At 38.1% G+C, this 16,745-nt stretch overlaps 1 protein-coding gene across 1 annotated transcript in view; it reads right to left on the reverse strand.

Moving 5' to 3' along the window:
- Positions 1–16,745, reverse strand: part of PIK3C2G (phosphatidylinositol-4-phosphate 3-kinase catalytic subunit type 2 gamma) — a 269,311-nt gene that overhangs the window by 181,867 nt on the left and 70,699 nt on the right. Inside the window, exons 11-13 of the mRNA XM_072954194.1 lie at positions 14,268–14,463; positions 10,612–10,734; positions 4,782–4,913 (exon numbers count right to left, since the gene is read on the reverse strand). Coding sequence (XP_072810295.1) covers positions 4,782–4,913; positions 10,612–10,734; positions 14,268–14,463 — 451 coding nt within the window. The remainder of the gene's footprint in view (positions 1–4,781; positions 4,914–10,611; positions 10,735–14,267; positions 14,464–16,745) is intronic.

Below are 16,745 nucleotides of genomic sequence, written 5' to 3' on the forward strand. Positions count from 1 at the left end.
CCGAGTCACCCAGAGAGTGTCAGTAAGCCCTGGATTAAGGTGGGAGAGCACCTACCACAAGCTACACTAGCTGTAACAAAAAGCCAGCAGCTTAAAAAGTGCCTTTGATTTGGATATCATAAATCACCAGGCCACATAATCTATTTCTTTTCTTCCTGTGTATCCAGATACCCTCTTAAGAAGAGAATTAGGGTGTCAGGAAGCTATCTGAGTGACTGAGTGTTTTTACTGCATTATTCTATAAGGACTATTTAACTTATTGGATTGACTAATTTTTTGTAATTGATGAAAAGTTTCTTCCTCATTAGTTGCAGGGTGGGAGCTCATGAAGAAAAGTGTGATATATTAATTGCGTTTTTTCTTCACATCTAAGTTGTGTAATGAGTCATATTTATGGCCTTACTATATTTATATGGCTTGGCCATATTTCACTCCGAAAATCTGAGTGATCCAAGCTGATTCCTGCAAAGAATGAAGGGACTCAAGAATAAGTGTCAGTATGTGCCATTTCTCTCCTTGGATGGAGTCTGGATTAACAGTCACCCTGGCCTTAACCCTGAGGCAGACAGGGAGAATGAAGTCAGAACACTCGATTCAAGTATGTGTACGAAGGGGTATATCAAACAACAGGGCACAGAGAGCAGGAACTTCTAGCTGTCCAGCTGAGGTTGATGTAATATATACTTCAAGGCAATTCAGGGAGAAATTGGCACTTTCTTTGGGTTATCTACGTGTTTGATATTAGTTAATTTATATTCTGATGATGGAATATATTCAAGCATCTTTTTAGATATTGAAAGCATGGTAGAGGAAATAAATTTCCACAGACTTCTCTGAAGAGAAAAATAAGAGGACAAGGAAGATGATTAGAGGAATTAAGATGTTCAAAGAATGCATCGAAAAGGTGGTCTCAGAAAGAGGATGAAAATGGAAAACTTTTAACACTAGGTTGGTGGGGCTCAACTGTAGGTTTTAAATTACAATCCTGCGAAAGGTTTATTAAATCAGTTAAAATGAAATGGAAAAAAAAACATGATGAAGACAAAACATACAGGAAACAGTTTCCTGTCGTGGGAAAGAGCACCAGACTTTATATAGGGACATCCGAATCCTACGGTCATTAACGAGCCCAACTTGGCTTACCTTCTTCGAGCTCCCTGCACAAAATTAGTGGTTTTCAAGTTTCATGTTTGTTTTCATATGGCTTGGTGGTTGGGGGAGCAGACTTTAGAAAGGTACAGAGGAGATGGCAAACAGGTTGGACTCGAGAATTTCAACACCCCACGCACCCCAGCCAACAACATGTAACTGCTCTTACACATGGAGTTTTTCAGTAAACTGGCATTAAAAAAAGGACCACAATGACAAATTTAACCTTTCTATCTTTAAGATCTTTTAACTTCAATATTGTACAAATTCCTATGTTTAGAAAAACCAAACCAAAATCTGTGGCACCAGGAAAACAGATGGGCTGGTTTACCCACTCTAGGCTCCTGTTTCCTCAGGCAATTAAAAAAAAGTGGTTTGAATAAAACAACTATTGTCATTTTGGGCTATATGATTCTGTGCATCCATGGCTTGGTATTCTGGAGCCAAGAATACAGAAAGTTTCCAAACTGGGCAGCCAGCGCTTTCAGAAAATCTGATATTATTAAACTCTGAGACTCTGACTCTCATTGGTCTAACAGGCTTCACACCCAAGAGCAGAGCCCAGGTAAGGTTGAGACAGGAGCCCCTTGCATGGCGGTGAGGTTTTCAGTGTGGTCACAGAGCAGCGCGTGGCACTAAGGGCAAGAAGGGAGACAGCCTGAGGGAGTAACGCGTGGAGTGGGGAGGAGTCAGCCTTTCTTTCTGGTTCCTCTTATATTCCTAAGTAGCCCAGTGACCTCTAACAAGTCTCTTAACCTTCCTTCATCATTCACATGTAAATGAGGTATTTGAATTAGTTGAGCTCTGAGGGTCTTTCTTATACAGAGAGGAAGAATGATAAGGAATTTTCATCCAGAACGTTTTTATTGTTTGATTTTAAGGATATATCCAAAGTGATAATTTATAGTGGGGTTAGAGTTGGTTCCTCAGGCAACAGTCTAAGGAATAAGGTTTACTTAGGCCTCTTCTGAAATTCCGTAAAAGATTCTAATTTTCCTGGGCTTTAATGCATCTCCAGAGTTTTGAAAATACTGGTGCCTGGGTCCCACCATAGACCAAATAAATTAGAATTTTTGGGGGCACTTGGGTTTTGGGTTTTTTAAAAATCTCCCCAGGAGATTTTATTGTCCAATCAGGGTTGAGAATCTCTGTGTTGAAGGAGTTTATCACAACTTAGAAATGCTAAGTAACTACCACACAATTTTTCTGAATTTAAGTAGACTTTAAGTAGGGACGGTAGCTCATAGGAATTGTTGAGGGAAGAATAACTTCATTGCTGCAGTATGGAACACCGAATACAGAACACCAAACACCGAACCCAGAAGCAATAGAAGTCTTGTCTGCAAAGGAGAGGATTACAAAACTTCTGTGGGCAAAATTTTACCTTTGTACTTGAAATATATTTTTTACAGGACTGAAGGTGATTTTGTGTGCTTGAAAATGTCAGTTTATTTTTATTTGTAGACACTCTTGATGTAGCCATAACTAATATGTCCGAGTTTAATCTCCATTGGTTCTCCTGAAACCCACTTCTGGAAGCCACAAAGAGATAGGAAACCCTTAATTCTGCTTATTTTCAGGTTGTATGTTGGGAAAAAAAAAAAAAGACATAAATGCTTATTACAACTCCACATGGCTAGGTATGAGCAATTCAAATTGTAATGAATGACAGATTCAATACCAAAAGTTTATGGGCAGGGGTCATTCCGAGAAAGGAAATGAAATTAAATGGCTTATTTACTGTGATCTGGAAATACCTACATCAAATAAATTGGATTAGAATCCTTGTAACGATGCAATGAGCATCGTGGGAGTTATTATATCTCCCCAATGGACTGACATGATGGATTTCTTATGTCTTAAAAAGATCTGGATTTCTTTAAGTTGTTTATCCCAGGAGAGAGGGAGATTTTCTGATTTTCATAGGAAATGGTCTTTTGGAAATATATTTACAAATGCTTATTGGCGTGATCTTTGAAGTAAGTTGTGTGATGGCTTATCATCCACAATTTTACCACTTTCTCTGAGGAAAACCTCACTGAGTATCAGTCCCAGAAGGCATTACTTAAAGATGCCTATTGTCTGTGATCACTCACATATAAAATGCTTACCAATGGTAAGTGATACGGGACAGAACAACATGGAGGCAGTATTTTACTATCATAACCATGTAGAAAAAAGCCTTGAAGATGAGTTTGAAAAAGTATTTCAAACTTCTTATATATTTAATATTTTTTGATTGCCTGTTATGTGCAAAGTAGTGTGTTAGATGACAGAAGGGAATAAAATGGATTAAATGTGTTTTCAGTGAAGGCTAGAAATATAGTCTACAAACATGCTAGATCTTACAAATACTGCAGTTGAAACTTTAAAGAAACTCACTCATGAGAAGGAAGGGCACCTGCATAGCTGCTCCTGGGGAGGAAGTAATGAAAGTTCTTAGCCCACAAATCAGATTTCTGAAATATCTGCTAACAGCAGTTGGTACTCCTTTTTAGGGCTAAACTGCTTCTTACAGACATTTGAAATTTTATTTCATTCTAAATCTCCTATAGAGATTGATTTTTCCCAATTCAATTTAGTAAACAAACCTGTACTGATTGCCTGTTTATAAGAGCTACCATGTTAGATGACAGAATTACAAAGAAAATATGTTTCCTGTCCTCACGAAACATACACGTGGAAACTGGCTATAACTTAAAAACAAATAAAAGAGCAACACACACACACACACGTCAGAATTAATCCAATAAAAATGATGTTTAAAAAATTATCACAGTTGCTTTGATAATATTTATTTATATTGACTAAACGTGGGAACTAAAAGCTGAGGAAGAATTTTCTTAACATTCTTATATTATCAAATCTTTCTAAATGAGAAGGGATAGAAACATTCTTTATAATAATATAATATTAAAATGAAATTATAATCTAGCTTCTAGTTTTCCAAAGGTCCTGTATTTCACAATTTGTTTCTAAAGCAAGTCTTGCCATGTGAAAGTAACTAAGTTGATTCATTTAACATATATTTTCCTTAATAATATAGAGAATTATGTAATTGACTTTATTAAATACCCTAAGTATTAGTAATTCCAAATCCTTACAGTTAAACCAGAAGTTAATTTCTCATTGGCAATTCGTTCTGGTGATGGAATATCTAAACTCATATTTGGCTTACTTTTCTGAAAAATACCATCTTAAAGTTAACATATACTTCTTCTTGGCAATAAAAGGTCAGTCAACCAATTCCCCTGAATAATTTTACTTTAGCCAGAATTCCATGACTTACATTGTTTTTAAATGACAGCACTGATCTAAATCATTTTGAATTAGTAATTCCAGAGAAATTGGCTGGTCGGAGAAAGAAAAGAAATTGAGATTGGTCATGCTGATACCTTTTCATTGTAAATGAGCCAGTTGACAAGCTGAACATGAGGCCTGTTTCTAAGGCCATTTCTATATTTTGCTTTTCAGTCTCGCTTTCAATAGTGATGATTTATATTGAGCTACCTCAATTTTAGAATAAAATGTCTTCTTGATTTTCTTATTATGCCATATACTGCACAATATCTAGTTCTAAGGAGGTTTTATTAAGATGGGAGTTTTATTATAATCACAAATGATATACTTACTGTTTTGGAAACAGTGGAAGACAAGTCCAGGCCAATAAATCTGCACTGTTGGTTGCACAGGTAATTCCAAACAGTTTTATAGTGAGCATGGATTCCCTTGGAAGTGACTTTATTTCAAGAGGAAAGTTGATCCTTAAAATAAAGAAGTAGATTACCTAACCAGTTACAATGATGTTTTCATGAATATTTCCTTGTAATAAAATGTCATACGACAAAAATATTTTGACTATTTGAATTCAGGCATCCTCTTTTCTGTTTAATCTTGTAAAAGTAGAAATACAGTAGAAGTACACAGAATAATGACACTGGTTAATCAATGGGGACTGCTAAAATTTTGATATGTAAGTTTATTTTTTAAAACTACAATAACTTGAGCACTTATGGTTTATAAGCACAAAAGAAAGAATGATTACCACTGTCTTAGGGACTAGGAGGAGGGCAGGAAATAACTCATAATGGATCTTGAAGAGTAAATGGCTACAATCAGACTGAGATTTGGAAAAGAATATTTCAAGAAAAGTGCATAGACAAGGTCATATATGCATGAAAAGATTAAGTGTAGCTAAGGACTGGTGGGTAGCTCATTGTGGCTAGAACAAGGAATATAATTAAGTTGGTATGGAAGGTCATGGAGGATGCAATTAGAAAGACAGGTGGTGGCAAGAACGCTTAAGGACTCTGCATGCCAGGCAAAAGAATTTGAGATTTTTCCTAATGGCAAAAGGAAACGTTTCAATGAGAGAGTATAGAGAGTTGTTTATAATTTTAAATGTGGGCTATTCTGGGTGATGATGAGATTTCAGGAGTTTGGGGGCTGGTGGCTGAGATACAATTCCTAGATACATCAAGGTGAAGAAACTTCAAACTCAGACACTGGATTGATTGTAGATATGGGTCAAAAAAATGGCTAAGGAGAAACACAGGATTGTTAACAGTGGGAAAAACCTGAATTTGGGCATTGAATCCATCAATATATATATGAGAATATCTAGAAGGTTATAAATGATACTCTAAGACTGGAAGGGGTACAGTTGGGAGGGGTAAGTGCCTAAGAAGAAACAGCTTTTGGCAGAAAGTCGAGAGTGTAATCTGAGGTCCCTAAGGATGGAGAGGGAGAAGGGTACTTTTCTTCTCTTCATGAGTCATCTTGGTTATAGAGAAATGATCAGGTTCTATTATAAGAGTCTCAAGAGAAGTATGGTGTTTAGCAGAGATCTATTTATGAGACAAGGAGATATTTTTCAAGAGGTTAAGATGGGGGAATATGTTTAGTAGAAGATGAGAATGCTGTGGGGAAATGGGAAAATTGCAACAGAGATTAGCAGATAAGGGAAGATTTGTGGGAACTGATTTCACCAAGAAAGGGGAAGAAGAAAGAGAAAAGTGACTGGAAGAGCAAGTAGGCAGCTTGCACTGGATGATAGCTGACGTTGTTAGGTATGAGGAGTTTGAACAGAATTCACTGGCCTTGTAATTCCCAGCTGAACTTTGAAGTAAAGTTGTTTGAGTAGTGGGTGATGATTAGAGCACTGATCATGACCAAAGCCTATTATCCAGTTGGAAAGTGCTGGCTGAGGTTGGCCCAGTTGAGGCCTCAGGCAATACTGAGTCTCTTCTCATACTAGAAGTTGGCTATCTTATCTGGATACTGGGAGCAGTCCTTACTGTGGGTGTAAAATAAGACTGGTGACCCCCTTTTGTGATTGGCTAGGTAGTATTCAGCCTCAGGAATAAGGAGGAGTTAATTCAGCCCAGTGACCGTAACTGGTTTTGAGGAGGACACATCTCTTTCCTCAATGTGCAGTTCTCTGAGATGAAAAGGGTCCAAATCCAGGTGGTAATAAAGCTTCTAACAAGAGGAAAGACAGAAGAGCTATTTTACAAGTAAAATGGATAACTAATATTTGACTGACAGCATATTAGTGGAATATGACAATGAAGATTTAAAGATAGATTCTAGGTTTCTAGGTTATGTTGTAGTGGGTAACTTTAACTGATAGAAAACAGAAGATGAAGTTGGGGGAGGGTTAATATGTGCAGTTGAGGGCATGAGGTCATTAAGTTAATAATAATTCATAGATGTCAATAGGTAAGCAATGTGTGACGAAGAGAAATTCAGAGCTCTGGATCTGCATATATCTGCATTCAAACATTGGCTCTGTGACTATTAGGATGTTCTTACTTGAGGAGTACATTTAACCTTTTTAAGCCTTGTTTTTCTTGTCCATAAAATGGAACAAATATTACATTACACAACACATGGCAAATGGTAGGTTGTATATCAGCATTATATTCATTATTCAGTCAACAGTGTAATAACTTATATTAGCCATTGTGGACAGATGAAATATAATTCTAGTTAAAAGTAGGGAAGGGAAATAGAGGAAAGACTAGTGTGAAGATGATTTATTTTTCTAGATAAGCAAAATTTAGATTAAAAAATTAAATTATATATTCAGATATCTAAAAACTAAGTCTTTATTTTCTTTCATATTCTTTCATAGTCATAATATTCATTCAATGTAATGTGGACATATTTCTCAGCTTAAAAGAAACTCTGAAACTCAACATAAAATGTTGATGATCCTGTGGAATGCACAGTAATTTCTTGAATGTTCTCTCTTTTACCTGTAATTGAGTTTCAATTCAGTTTTCATATTTCTGGGCTAGAATGGAAGCTATAATTTCACTTTATTTCTCACATAATCGAGAATTCTTTTTCTCACTGAATCTGGTTTCTTCATGTATAACTTCCCTATTAGTGAGCTTTTCGTATCAAGAATGACAAAAAATTCGGTAAGTTACAGTGGATGGTTACTGCCAATCTCCATCTTGTCATTTTTATTAATAAAAATAAATTCTTCTAGGGTAAGAATACATGCTTTCTAAATATTTATTCATTTCTTGAATACATACGGATTTTTAAAGCCAAAATAATTTCACATTCACTGAGAAATCTTTTTTATTAACTTCTACATGGCTATTGAAAAATCAAAGGAATGAATTTTTAGACAAGAAAAAGAAAAATGCTTTAAGAGACAATTCGATAAGTGAAGTTAGATTGCTTCTTTATATGCAAGCAGCTGGCACAGAACTCAAGTTTTAACCGTATGTTTGCCTTACTCTACTATTTAAAAGTAAGTAAGCACTAAAATTTCTCAAACATCCTTTTCTTCTCTATGAGATAGTTTTCCTAAAATCAAAATAAGTTTTTGAGAGTGAAAATAGGAGATTTAAAAAGTCACATTGTATACAACTCATTTATAGATCACTGTATGGATTTTGACTTTCATCTGAGTGAAAGATTTCAGGATTATAAAACAGAAGAATGACGTGGCCTGACTTACATTTTAAAAGAGATCACTTTAGCTGCTGTGTGAGAAGGATTATAAAGGCAAGAGAAGTGGGGTGACTATTACAAGGCTACTGCAGTAACATAGGGAAGATGGTACTGGCCTAGGGCAATGAAAGTGATGAGGAGTAATATTCTGGAAATATTTTGAGGAGAAATCCTATAGGATGCCCTGAAGATGAGGTCTGAGAGAAGGAAATTTGGGCTAAGAATTGACCTGAACAATCAAAATTGGAAATGATCACCTAGAGTGGTCATCCAGTGGTAGAAAAGGTTTGGAGTATAAGATCAAGAGTTCAGTTGTAGGAACGTTGAATATATAACTGTGAAGTTTGTGACTGATGCCTGCGTTGGTGATATAAATTTGGCATATGGATGGCATTTAAAGCTATGTGACTATAAGAGAAGACTAAAGGAGCAAGCACAGATACAAAAGAGAAGAGGCTTCAGTGGTGAGATGACAGTCCATCTGGGAGAAAAAAAGGGTCTGGAGAATAAATGTCCAGGTAGGGAGAAGGGAAGCTAAAAGGACGTGGAAACCAAGTGAAGAGCAAATTTCAAGATGGAGGGTGAGATCAATAGGGCCAAATGCTCCTAATAGATCATGTAAGATGAAGACTGAGAAACAAACATACATTTAGCTATGCAGGTCACTGCTGACTCTAATGGTCAATTTCAGTGGAGCAGAGATGATGAAAGTCTGACTGGAGTATGTTTTATTACAGTAAAGGAAAAAAACTGAAGAAAGTGAAAATAGACAACTCTTTGGGAGGGTTTTGCTGCAGAGCCAAGGAAAAAAAATGACATGGCTGTTGTTGAAAGAATGGAGTAGAGTTTGTTTTATTTTTTAATTTAAGATGTGAAAACTATTTGTAGAATATAAATACTAAGCCCAAGATTTTATATGTTGTGAGAAACAGTAAGAAAATCACAGTCAGAGCCTCAGCTTTGGAGTCAGAGTGGGTCTGAGCACTAGTTCTGCCATTTACTGATTGTGGAACCCAGGGTAACTTAATTAAGCTTCATAAACATCAATATTCTGACCTACAAAATGGAGATGACAATACCTGCTATTTTTGTTATTAAGTTTAGATGAGAGAATATATTCTGGAGGTGCACTATGATGATTGGAATACAATAAACAGGCAATGAGGGCAGGAATTGTGTTCCTGACAGACAGGGGACCCCTACCAGAGGCATGATTTCTCAGTTCATAGTTAGGGTAAGTAGCTCAGATGCAGAGACTGGTTGGGTGCAGGGACAGAGAGTGGGGCTACCTCCAGAGTTGAAAGTACAGAGACAGGCAGGAGCCAAACTAGAGAGCCTTGTGTGCGATGCTAAATTATTTGCATTTTACTTTACAGAAATTGGGGAGCCACTGAAGAATTTTACAGGCAGAACTGATTCTGTGCAATGGAAGGGGATTTTGTAATTGAAGGTCAGGTTTTTGGTCAAAGGAATTAAGAACTTTAACCAAACAAGGGGAGATAAAGGATGTCACAGTTGATGAAAGGAACCACAAAGTATGTAAGAACGAAAGACCACGTGTTATTTCCCAGGATGCAGTCTCCACTGATGGTGGTAACACTAACTGCGGGATAGATGGCGTCATCTAGCACCATCCTCAGACTTCTCAAAAACTTGGCTCACATTTATTAATAGGGAAGTATAATGCTGGGAGTCAAATTATCTCCCAAGAAAGCCAGCCCTTCTGAAAGGCTGCTGGGGAGTGGGTTGGGGGGTCTTCTTCTACTTGTGGTGGGAAGAAAATTGGCTCTCAGTGGATCAGTGGAGACCCTAGAAAAATGACAGCAGAGTAGTGCCATGGGAACAGCAAGGAAAAGCAGCAGTAATCATGTAAAAGCCACAGAATGGGCCTGCGAGCCCCCTGAGGTTCTGAATAAAGTGACCAGGTGGGGGGCGGGGGGCGGAGGAGAGGAGGGGAAGCATGGACAGTGCCAATAAGGTACTTTTCCTTCTTGATTTAATAAATCTCTATAAAATAAAGAGGCAGGAGTTGATTACTCCAAATCAGATGATAGTTTACACAATGCATAATAATTATTATCCAAAAATTTGATTGCTGAAACAAAGTCTTAATTATCTTTGGTAGGAAAATGGAGATTACACACGTTATTAGTTGATTCCTTTCTTTGTTATATATGGAACCGACCTCCCTCCAACCTCAAATAGAGGGTATTCCTCTTATCCACAGTCTGCGAATGATTAATAATTCTCCTTTTTCCAATTTCCCTCTTTGAGCAATTCGATAACGTAGACTGAACATTTATCTAGGTTTTTAAATGGACCTTTAATCTGTTGAATTGAAGTCAGTTATCTATTAGCCCCAGCATATTTATCACATCACTGAAAAGAAATCAACTAGTAACACTAAAAAAAAAAAAATACCCTTCACTTAAAAAAAGGGGGAAAAACCTGATCTTAACTAGATAAATGATCTCACCAGAATAAACTTACATTTCGTTCCAGTTGACCAAGAAAAAAAACAATTTTTTGACTGGAATATTTCTGTAGTTTCTCACTTGGCACAGCTTCTTTCCAGCATATGAAAGCCAGCAGGAAAAAGAAAATGCTTTATAGCTAAAAAGAAACAACATTGATTCAATAAGCTGAACTCTATAAAGGAACTGGTTTTCTACATGGGTCAATTATTTTTATAGTTAAAAGTCAAATGATAAAGTGTTGTTTGCTTGTACAGAGTGTACTTTAAAAATTACTTTAAGAATTGATGTTCAGTGACATCAGCCAGACTGCAGAATAGGAAGCCCTAGACTTTCTTCCCCAACAGACACCAATTCAACAGCAATACATGAATCAATTCTCTTCATGAGAAATAATTCTCTTCATGAGAAATCCAGAAACAACATACCAGGCTCTTGTACCCCAGGCAAGTGCGAAGCCAGCCACACAGAAATCAGTAGGAAAATTCATGGCACTCATTTCCCAGAGTTCCTCCGCCCCCTGTAGTGCTGTGTGGTCAGGAGGAAACTCCCAAATCTTAGCTTGTCTACGAGGTGGGAGAGAGAAGACTGGAACATATGTCTAACACTCAGACGTTTTAGGGGGCTATCCAAAGGACTGGTTTCTGTCTTGCCTGAATCAAGGTGTTGAACAGGAATGGGTGCCAGGTTGGGGGCCTCTGAGAACACAGGTCATGGTCTGAACCAGCACAAACTCACCCACCATCTCCCCCCACCTCAGTGCAAAATGAATAGGAGAAAAACCCCCAGTTGCTGGCTTCTCCCTTGGGAAAGATTCGGATTGTGATTCCAGTGTTCCAGCTTTGGTGGGGGGGGGGGGCAAGAGGGACGGGTTTCTGTCTCAAAATGCTGACAGGAAACGGTATGTTCTAGACGCCAGGGACCATGGACTTACAAGAACAGTACAGAGGTTGGGAGGCCTGCTGCCACTGCAGAGGCTCTGTAGGACAGCAGACAGAGGCTGATGCAGCTTGACGGCCTCTGCGTTGGCAGGAGGAGAGGGGAGCAGGGAGAGCGTACTGTGCATCCAACATTTTGGCTTTTTCAGGAGGCTGTATGAGGCACTGGTTTATGTCTCATTCAACAGAGCACTGATGGGACCTGGCACACTGGATGGCTGGGAGCAGCTGAGAACAAAGCAGAGCTGGGCAGCTAATGGAACACTAAAGAATCTGCAATACCACAGGCTGACACTAGATGAAATAAGAAATTATGAGCTCTTAAGGAAAGAAGCAAAACCTCTCTAATTGTCAATTCACAGACACACAAGTCCAGAGAAGGTGCACCTATAGAAAAGGTTTGAAAGGCCCCCGAAATCTCTAGCTGGACTGATAGGTAATATTCTTTCCCTGCATGTAACCAATCCACAAAGACTGGGAGAGGTGGCTGTTTATTTAAACGCTCAAATCCCAACATAAAGTAAAATGAGATATATAAAGAGGAAAACATGCCTTAACAAAAGGAACAAAATGTATCTCCAGAAACCAGCCTTAAAGAAATGAACTACTAAAGAATAAAATACGTATATGCATATGTATATGTAAACACACACACACACATACACGCACACACACATGGTCAATAAGCTCAGGAAAATGATGTACGAACAAAGTGAGAGTATCAAGAAAGAGATGAAAAAATATTAAAAAAGAACCACATAGAAATTTTGGAACTGAAGAACACAGTAACTGAATTAAAAAAAAAAAACCAATAGAGAGGTCCAAAAGCAGACTTGATCAAGCAGAAGAAAAAATCAGTGAGCTCAAAGATAGGTATTTGAAGTTATTTTGTCAGAGAAACAAAAAGAAAAAAAATAAAGAAGAGTGAAAAAAGCCTAAAGGACTTATGGGACACAATCAATTGGACAAAAATATACTTTTTATGAGTCCCAGGTGGAGAGGATTGAGAGAAAGAGGCACAAAGCTGATCAACATGAAAGTATATGAAAGCATATAAAAACTTGCCAGTAAAGGTAAATATATAGACAAATACAGAATACTGTAATGGTGGCACATGAACAACTTTTACTTCTGGTATGGAATTTAAAGGAAAAAACATAGAAAAACTTTAATTATAAAAATATGTAAATATATGAAGATGTAATTTGTGATATCAGTAACATAAAGTGTGGTGAGGGGAGAAGAAAAGAGTTTTTATGTTGTTATTGAAGTTAAGTTCTTATCAGCTTATGACTGGATAAAGAAGTTATGGTATATTTATACAATGGAATACCACTCAGCCACAAAAAAGAATAAAATAATGCCACTTGCATCAACATGGATGGACCTAGAGATGGTCATTCTAAGTGAAATAAGCCAGAAAGAGAAAGAAAAATACCATATGATATCACTCATATGTGGAATCTAAAAAAAGAAAAAAGGGAAAAAAGGATACTAATGAACTCATCTACAAAACAGAAACAGACTCGCAGACATTGTAAATAATCTTATGCTTATTGGGGGAAAGGGGGTGGGAAGGGATATATTTGGGAGTTTGAGATTTGCAAATGCTAGCCACTATATCTAAAAATAGATTTCAAAAAAGTTTCTTCTACATAGCTCAGGGACCTATATTCAATATCTGTGTTTATCTGGCTATACAGTTTTTCCATGTGAATTAAAATTAATAAGGACATATTAATAGCTTAAAGACTATGAGAACATTCATTAGACTAGCAATCTGTTACTCTGTACATCAGCCTCTTAAAATTCTTCACAAAATTAAGAGAGAGGAAAAGCATAAAAGAATCATCCCATGGGTTTTAAAGAAATGTATATGTGAGATAGTATTTTTCTTTTACACACAAAGGTAAAATTTCCTTATTGACTCTATAAAGATATATTTGTATAGTTCAGTTATTTGCAAAAAATACAGATCAAAATAAAAACTATTTCTCTTTTACGAAAATTGTTTCTTTCAGCTTTTCTTTGAGACACTAAATACAGTAGGTACAATAAATCCATTAGTAAATTACTACTCTCTTATCAACTATAATTGATTTAATCAGTATCCCCTCATAGATTTAATCCATAAGGAATTTAAAATAACTATTATAATATTAGTCTAATTATGTTATTCAAGAAAATACTACATAACAGAGTCAACCTAAAATCTGGCAATGTTCCATGAACAGTTGTGGTTAATTTCTATCGTAACTTAAATAACTCTTGGCTGATTCTCACTTTATCAAGGTTCTATTCTCATAAAATATTTACCACTCATAACTTGATGGGGGTCAATGTGATTTTTTTTTAACTTTTAAATACTCTCCATCTCCCTGTACATGAGTGTGCTATCTTGCTCTGTGTTAATTGGCATTAGTCATTTAAACTTAAACACAAAAAATGAAAATTTGGGGGCAATCACTAAGCAGGATGAGAATTTTATGTTTCCATAATGATACAATGACAACATGCAGTTATTTTTAATATGGAGAATGGAAGATTTGAGGGAAAAGGAATGTACATTGGAAATAAAGTTTTAAATGATTTCAAGAGTAAGGATAAATCTATGCTGATTACATTTCAAAATTTTATGAAATATTTGCTCTTGCAAATAAGATCAAGACAAATTATACTACATTAGAAGCTATATAAAAAATAATTAACCCTTTTGTGAAAAACTATCACTCACCTGTGCACCCAGGTCTCTGGAATATTATGAGCTGCATATACAGTAAAGCTAAGGTGGGAATCAAGTCCAAGATTTATACAGGAAGGGCTATCAGGTGCATTTAGAGGCTGGAAATCTGCATAAAAGCTGCTGCAGTGGATATCAATTAGCTGGTAGATGGATGTAGATAGTTCAGTTGTCACTTTTTCTATCAAATCTAGAGGAAAAAGATGGAAGTCAGGTCATCTGTGAAGGGCCATGTTTATCATAAAACATCGGTTTCAGCTTTGAAATTTTTTATAACAAAATTTAAAGAAAATTTAATTAAAATGACCCTCCACCAACTGAAGCCAATTAGCCATCTGTGCCTCTGTGTGCAGCCTGGGTTAGCTGCTAGTAGTGTGGATAATTAACAAGTTTTTCATATCTTCAGTTGCAGAATTTTTGGAAGCACAGCCTTTAATCACAAATCAGAGTTCTGGATTATTAATTTGGCATTCTGATCAACTGTAATTTGCAATATTCTTGTTGTAGATTATTATTGTTTAGGATTACTTTTCAGACGAGGAAAATGTTTTCTACATGGCTTACAAGCACTCCAAACAAACCCCATCAAAAGAATTAATAATAATAGATTAGATTGTGCTATGATGTTTACCATTAACTGAATAATAATCATATACACTGTGTTGCTCTAAAAAGAGAATTGAAATAGCACATGGCTGGGATCTAAATTAAGCTTGAAACACAAGATTTATGATAATTACTATATTTCTTCAAAATCAAAGCCTTTGTTGAGTTTTACCATCAGTTATTTAAATGGAGTCTATTGATTATTCCTAAAAGTGATAAAGGAAGAAAAATGACTAAGTACAGTTGCCAACAGCTTTCAAGGGTCTGCTGAATGAAGGCATGCCAATTTATTATAGACCACATGAAAAGGATCCCCTAATCATCGAATTTAAGGTAAACTCTCCTGAAAATGGCATTCTTTCTCCCGATAAACTCTCTTTGCTGGGAAATCTCCTACCTGAGTGGAAGGAAGTAGAAGAGACTGATGAACGGGACCAGGCAGAACAGGCGGATTCTGACCCAAATCAGGAAAGATGGCACCATTACAATGGAGAAGTTTATGAGAATGATGCACATCATCCTACAAGCAGGATTCACTGTCAGACTCTTAAAGGGGCCAGAGAATAACACTGACTGCTGGCATTTTGTATGCGGTGGTCGACTATCATAATCGGCTCCCTACTTGCTATTGTTTTAAATATTCAACTACAATAGTGTTTTAAAAGTTAAATGAAGAATAATCTCAAATAGAAAAGCTCAAAAATTAATTGTTTACTAAGAAGAGGAATATTTCCAATTGACAAATATTTCAGTGACAAAGGGTTTTTAAGAGATGAAAAAAATGTTATGAATGGAAGTCCCGGCGCTCTCCTGCTCCCCTGAGTCACCTGTGCCTGACATTGCTGATGAAGCCTTGACGTTTGGGGGTCGCAAAGCTAGCCGTGGTCACGACCAAGACCCGTCGGTGCGGATCTGCCAGTGGTCCCCATAGTGCCGGTGTGCATCAGGCCTGGTCCATTCCCCCAAACAGGCCTCCTTAAACCCCACAGGTGCGTCTTGGTGGACGAGAGTGAGGCAGAAAACCCTGTGAAACATACGATCTGAATGGTTCCTTTTTCCATCCTGGGTCAAACATAAAGTACTGAAATGCCGAATTTTAGTTATTTCTACTTTTCCACCGTTTCGGCCAGGAGAAAGGAAATGCAAGGGCAGCGCAGTCGGCGGAGGGAAGACAGAGGGGAGAAACCGTGTTCTTGGTGGCTCCCACGCAGGGGCTGTGCACAGGGCTGAGGAGGAGAGCAGGGCCTCGAGGTGGCCCTCTGGAGGCGGACATCTCGTCACGAGGCCTGAACCCCGAGTCTCGAGCGCCCCGAGTGCTCCTCGGCCACTGGGCCGGACTGTCAGGTGGGTGATGCTGCCGCGGTGGAGGGATGAGGGATGGACCGAGCCCGCCTGTGGTCGGAGCTGCCGCGCCCAGCTCACCGTGCAGCAGGTGAAGATCTTCGTATCCGGTCTCCTAAAGCTCGGCGTCCGCGGGGGTGCCGAGCTCCAGAAGTCCGCCTGGACCCGTGCACCCTCTTCGCGATCCTGCACAGCCTCCACTTCCGGCGAGAAGTTGCAGACCAGTCAGTTCTTCCGGTTCACGAGCCAAGGGGGTCAAAGGGCAGTTCTTTCGAGCGAGGTGTCCTCGTGTACTGGGAGTGCCGGATGGATGAGGAAGGTGGATGAGGAAGACGGGCCGCGTGGCCTTGGCTTAGTCGGGGGCCAGCCTGAACGCCAGTTCTCCAAATTGCAGGTTCTTCTACCTCAGGCTGACCAGGGCCAGTGGTGCTCGCCTGTCCCAGGTCGGGTCCCAGACGCCAGGCACAGAGCGTGGCTTTCCCCGCTCCCAACCCCGCGGGCGGCTGGACCACGTGCTGCTCTGAG

Source organism: Vicugna pacos, chromosome 34, assembly GCF_048564905.1.
Source record: "Vicugna pacos chromosome 34, VicPac4, whole genome shotgun sequence".
Classification (NCBI taxonomy): Eukaryota; Metazoa; Chordata; class Mammalia; order Artiodactyla; family Camelidae; genus Vicugna; species Vicugna pacos.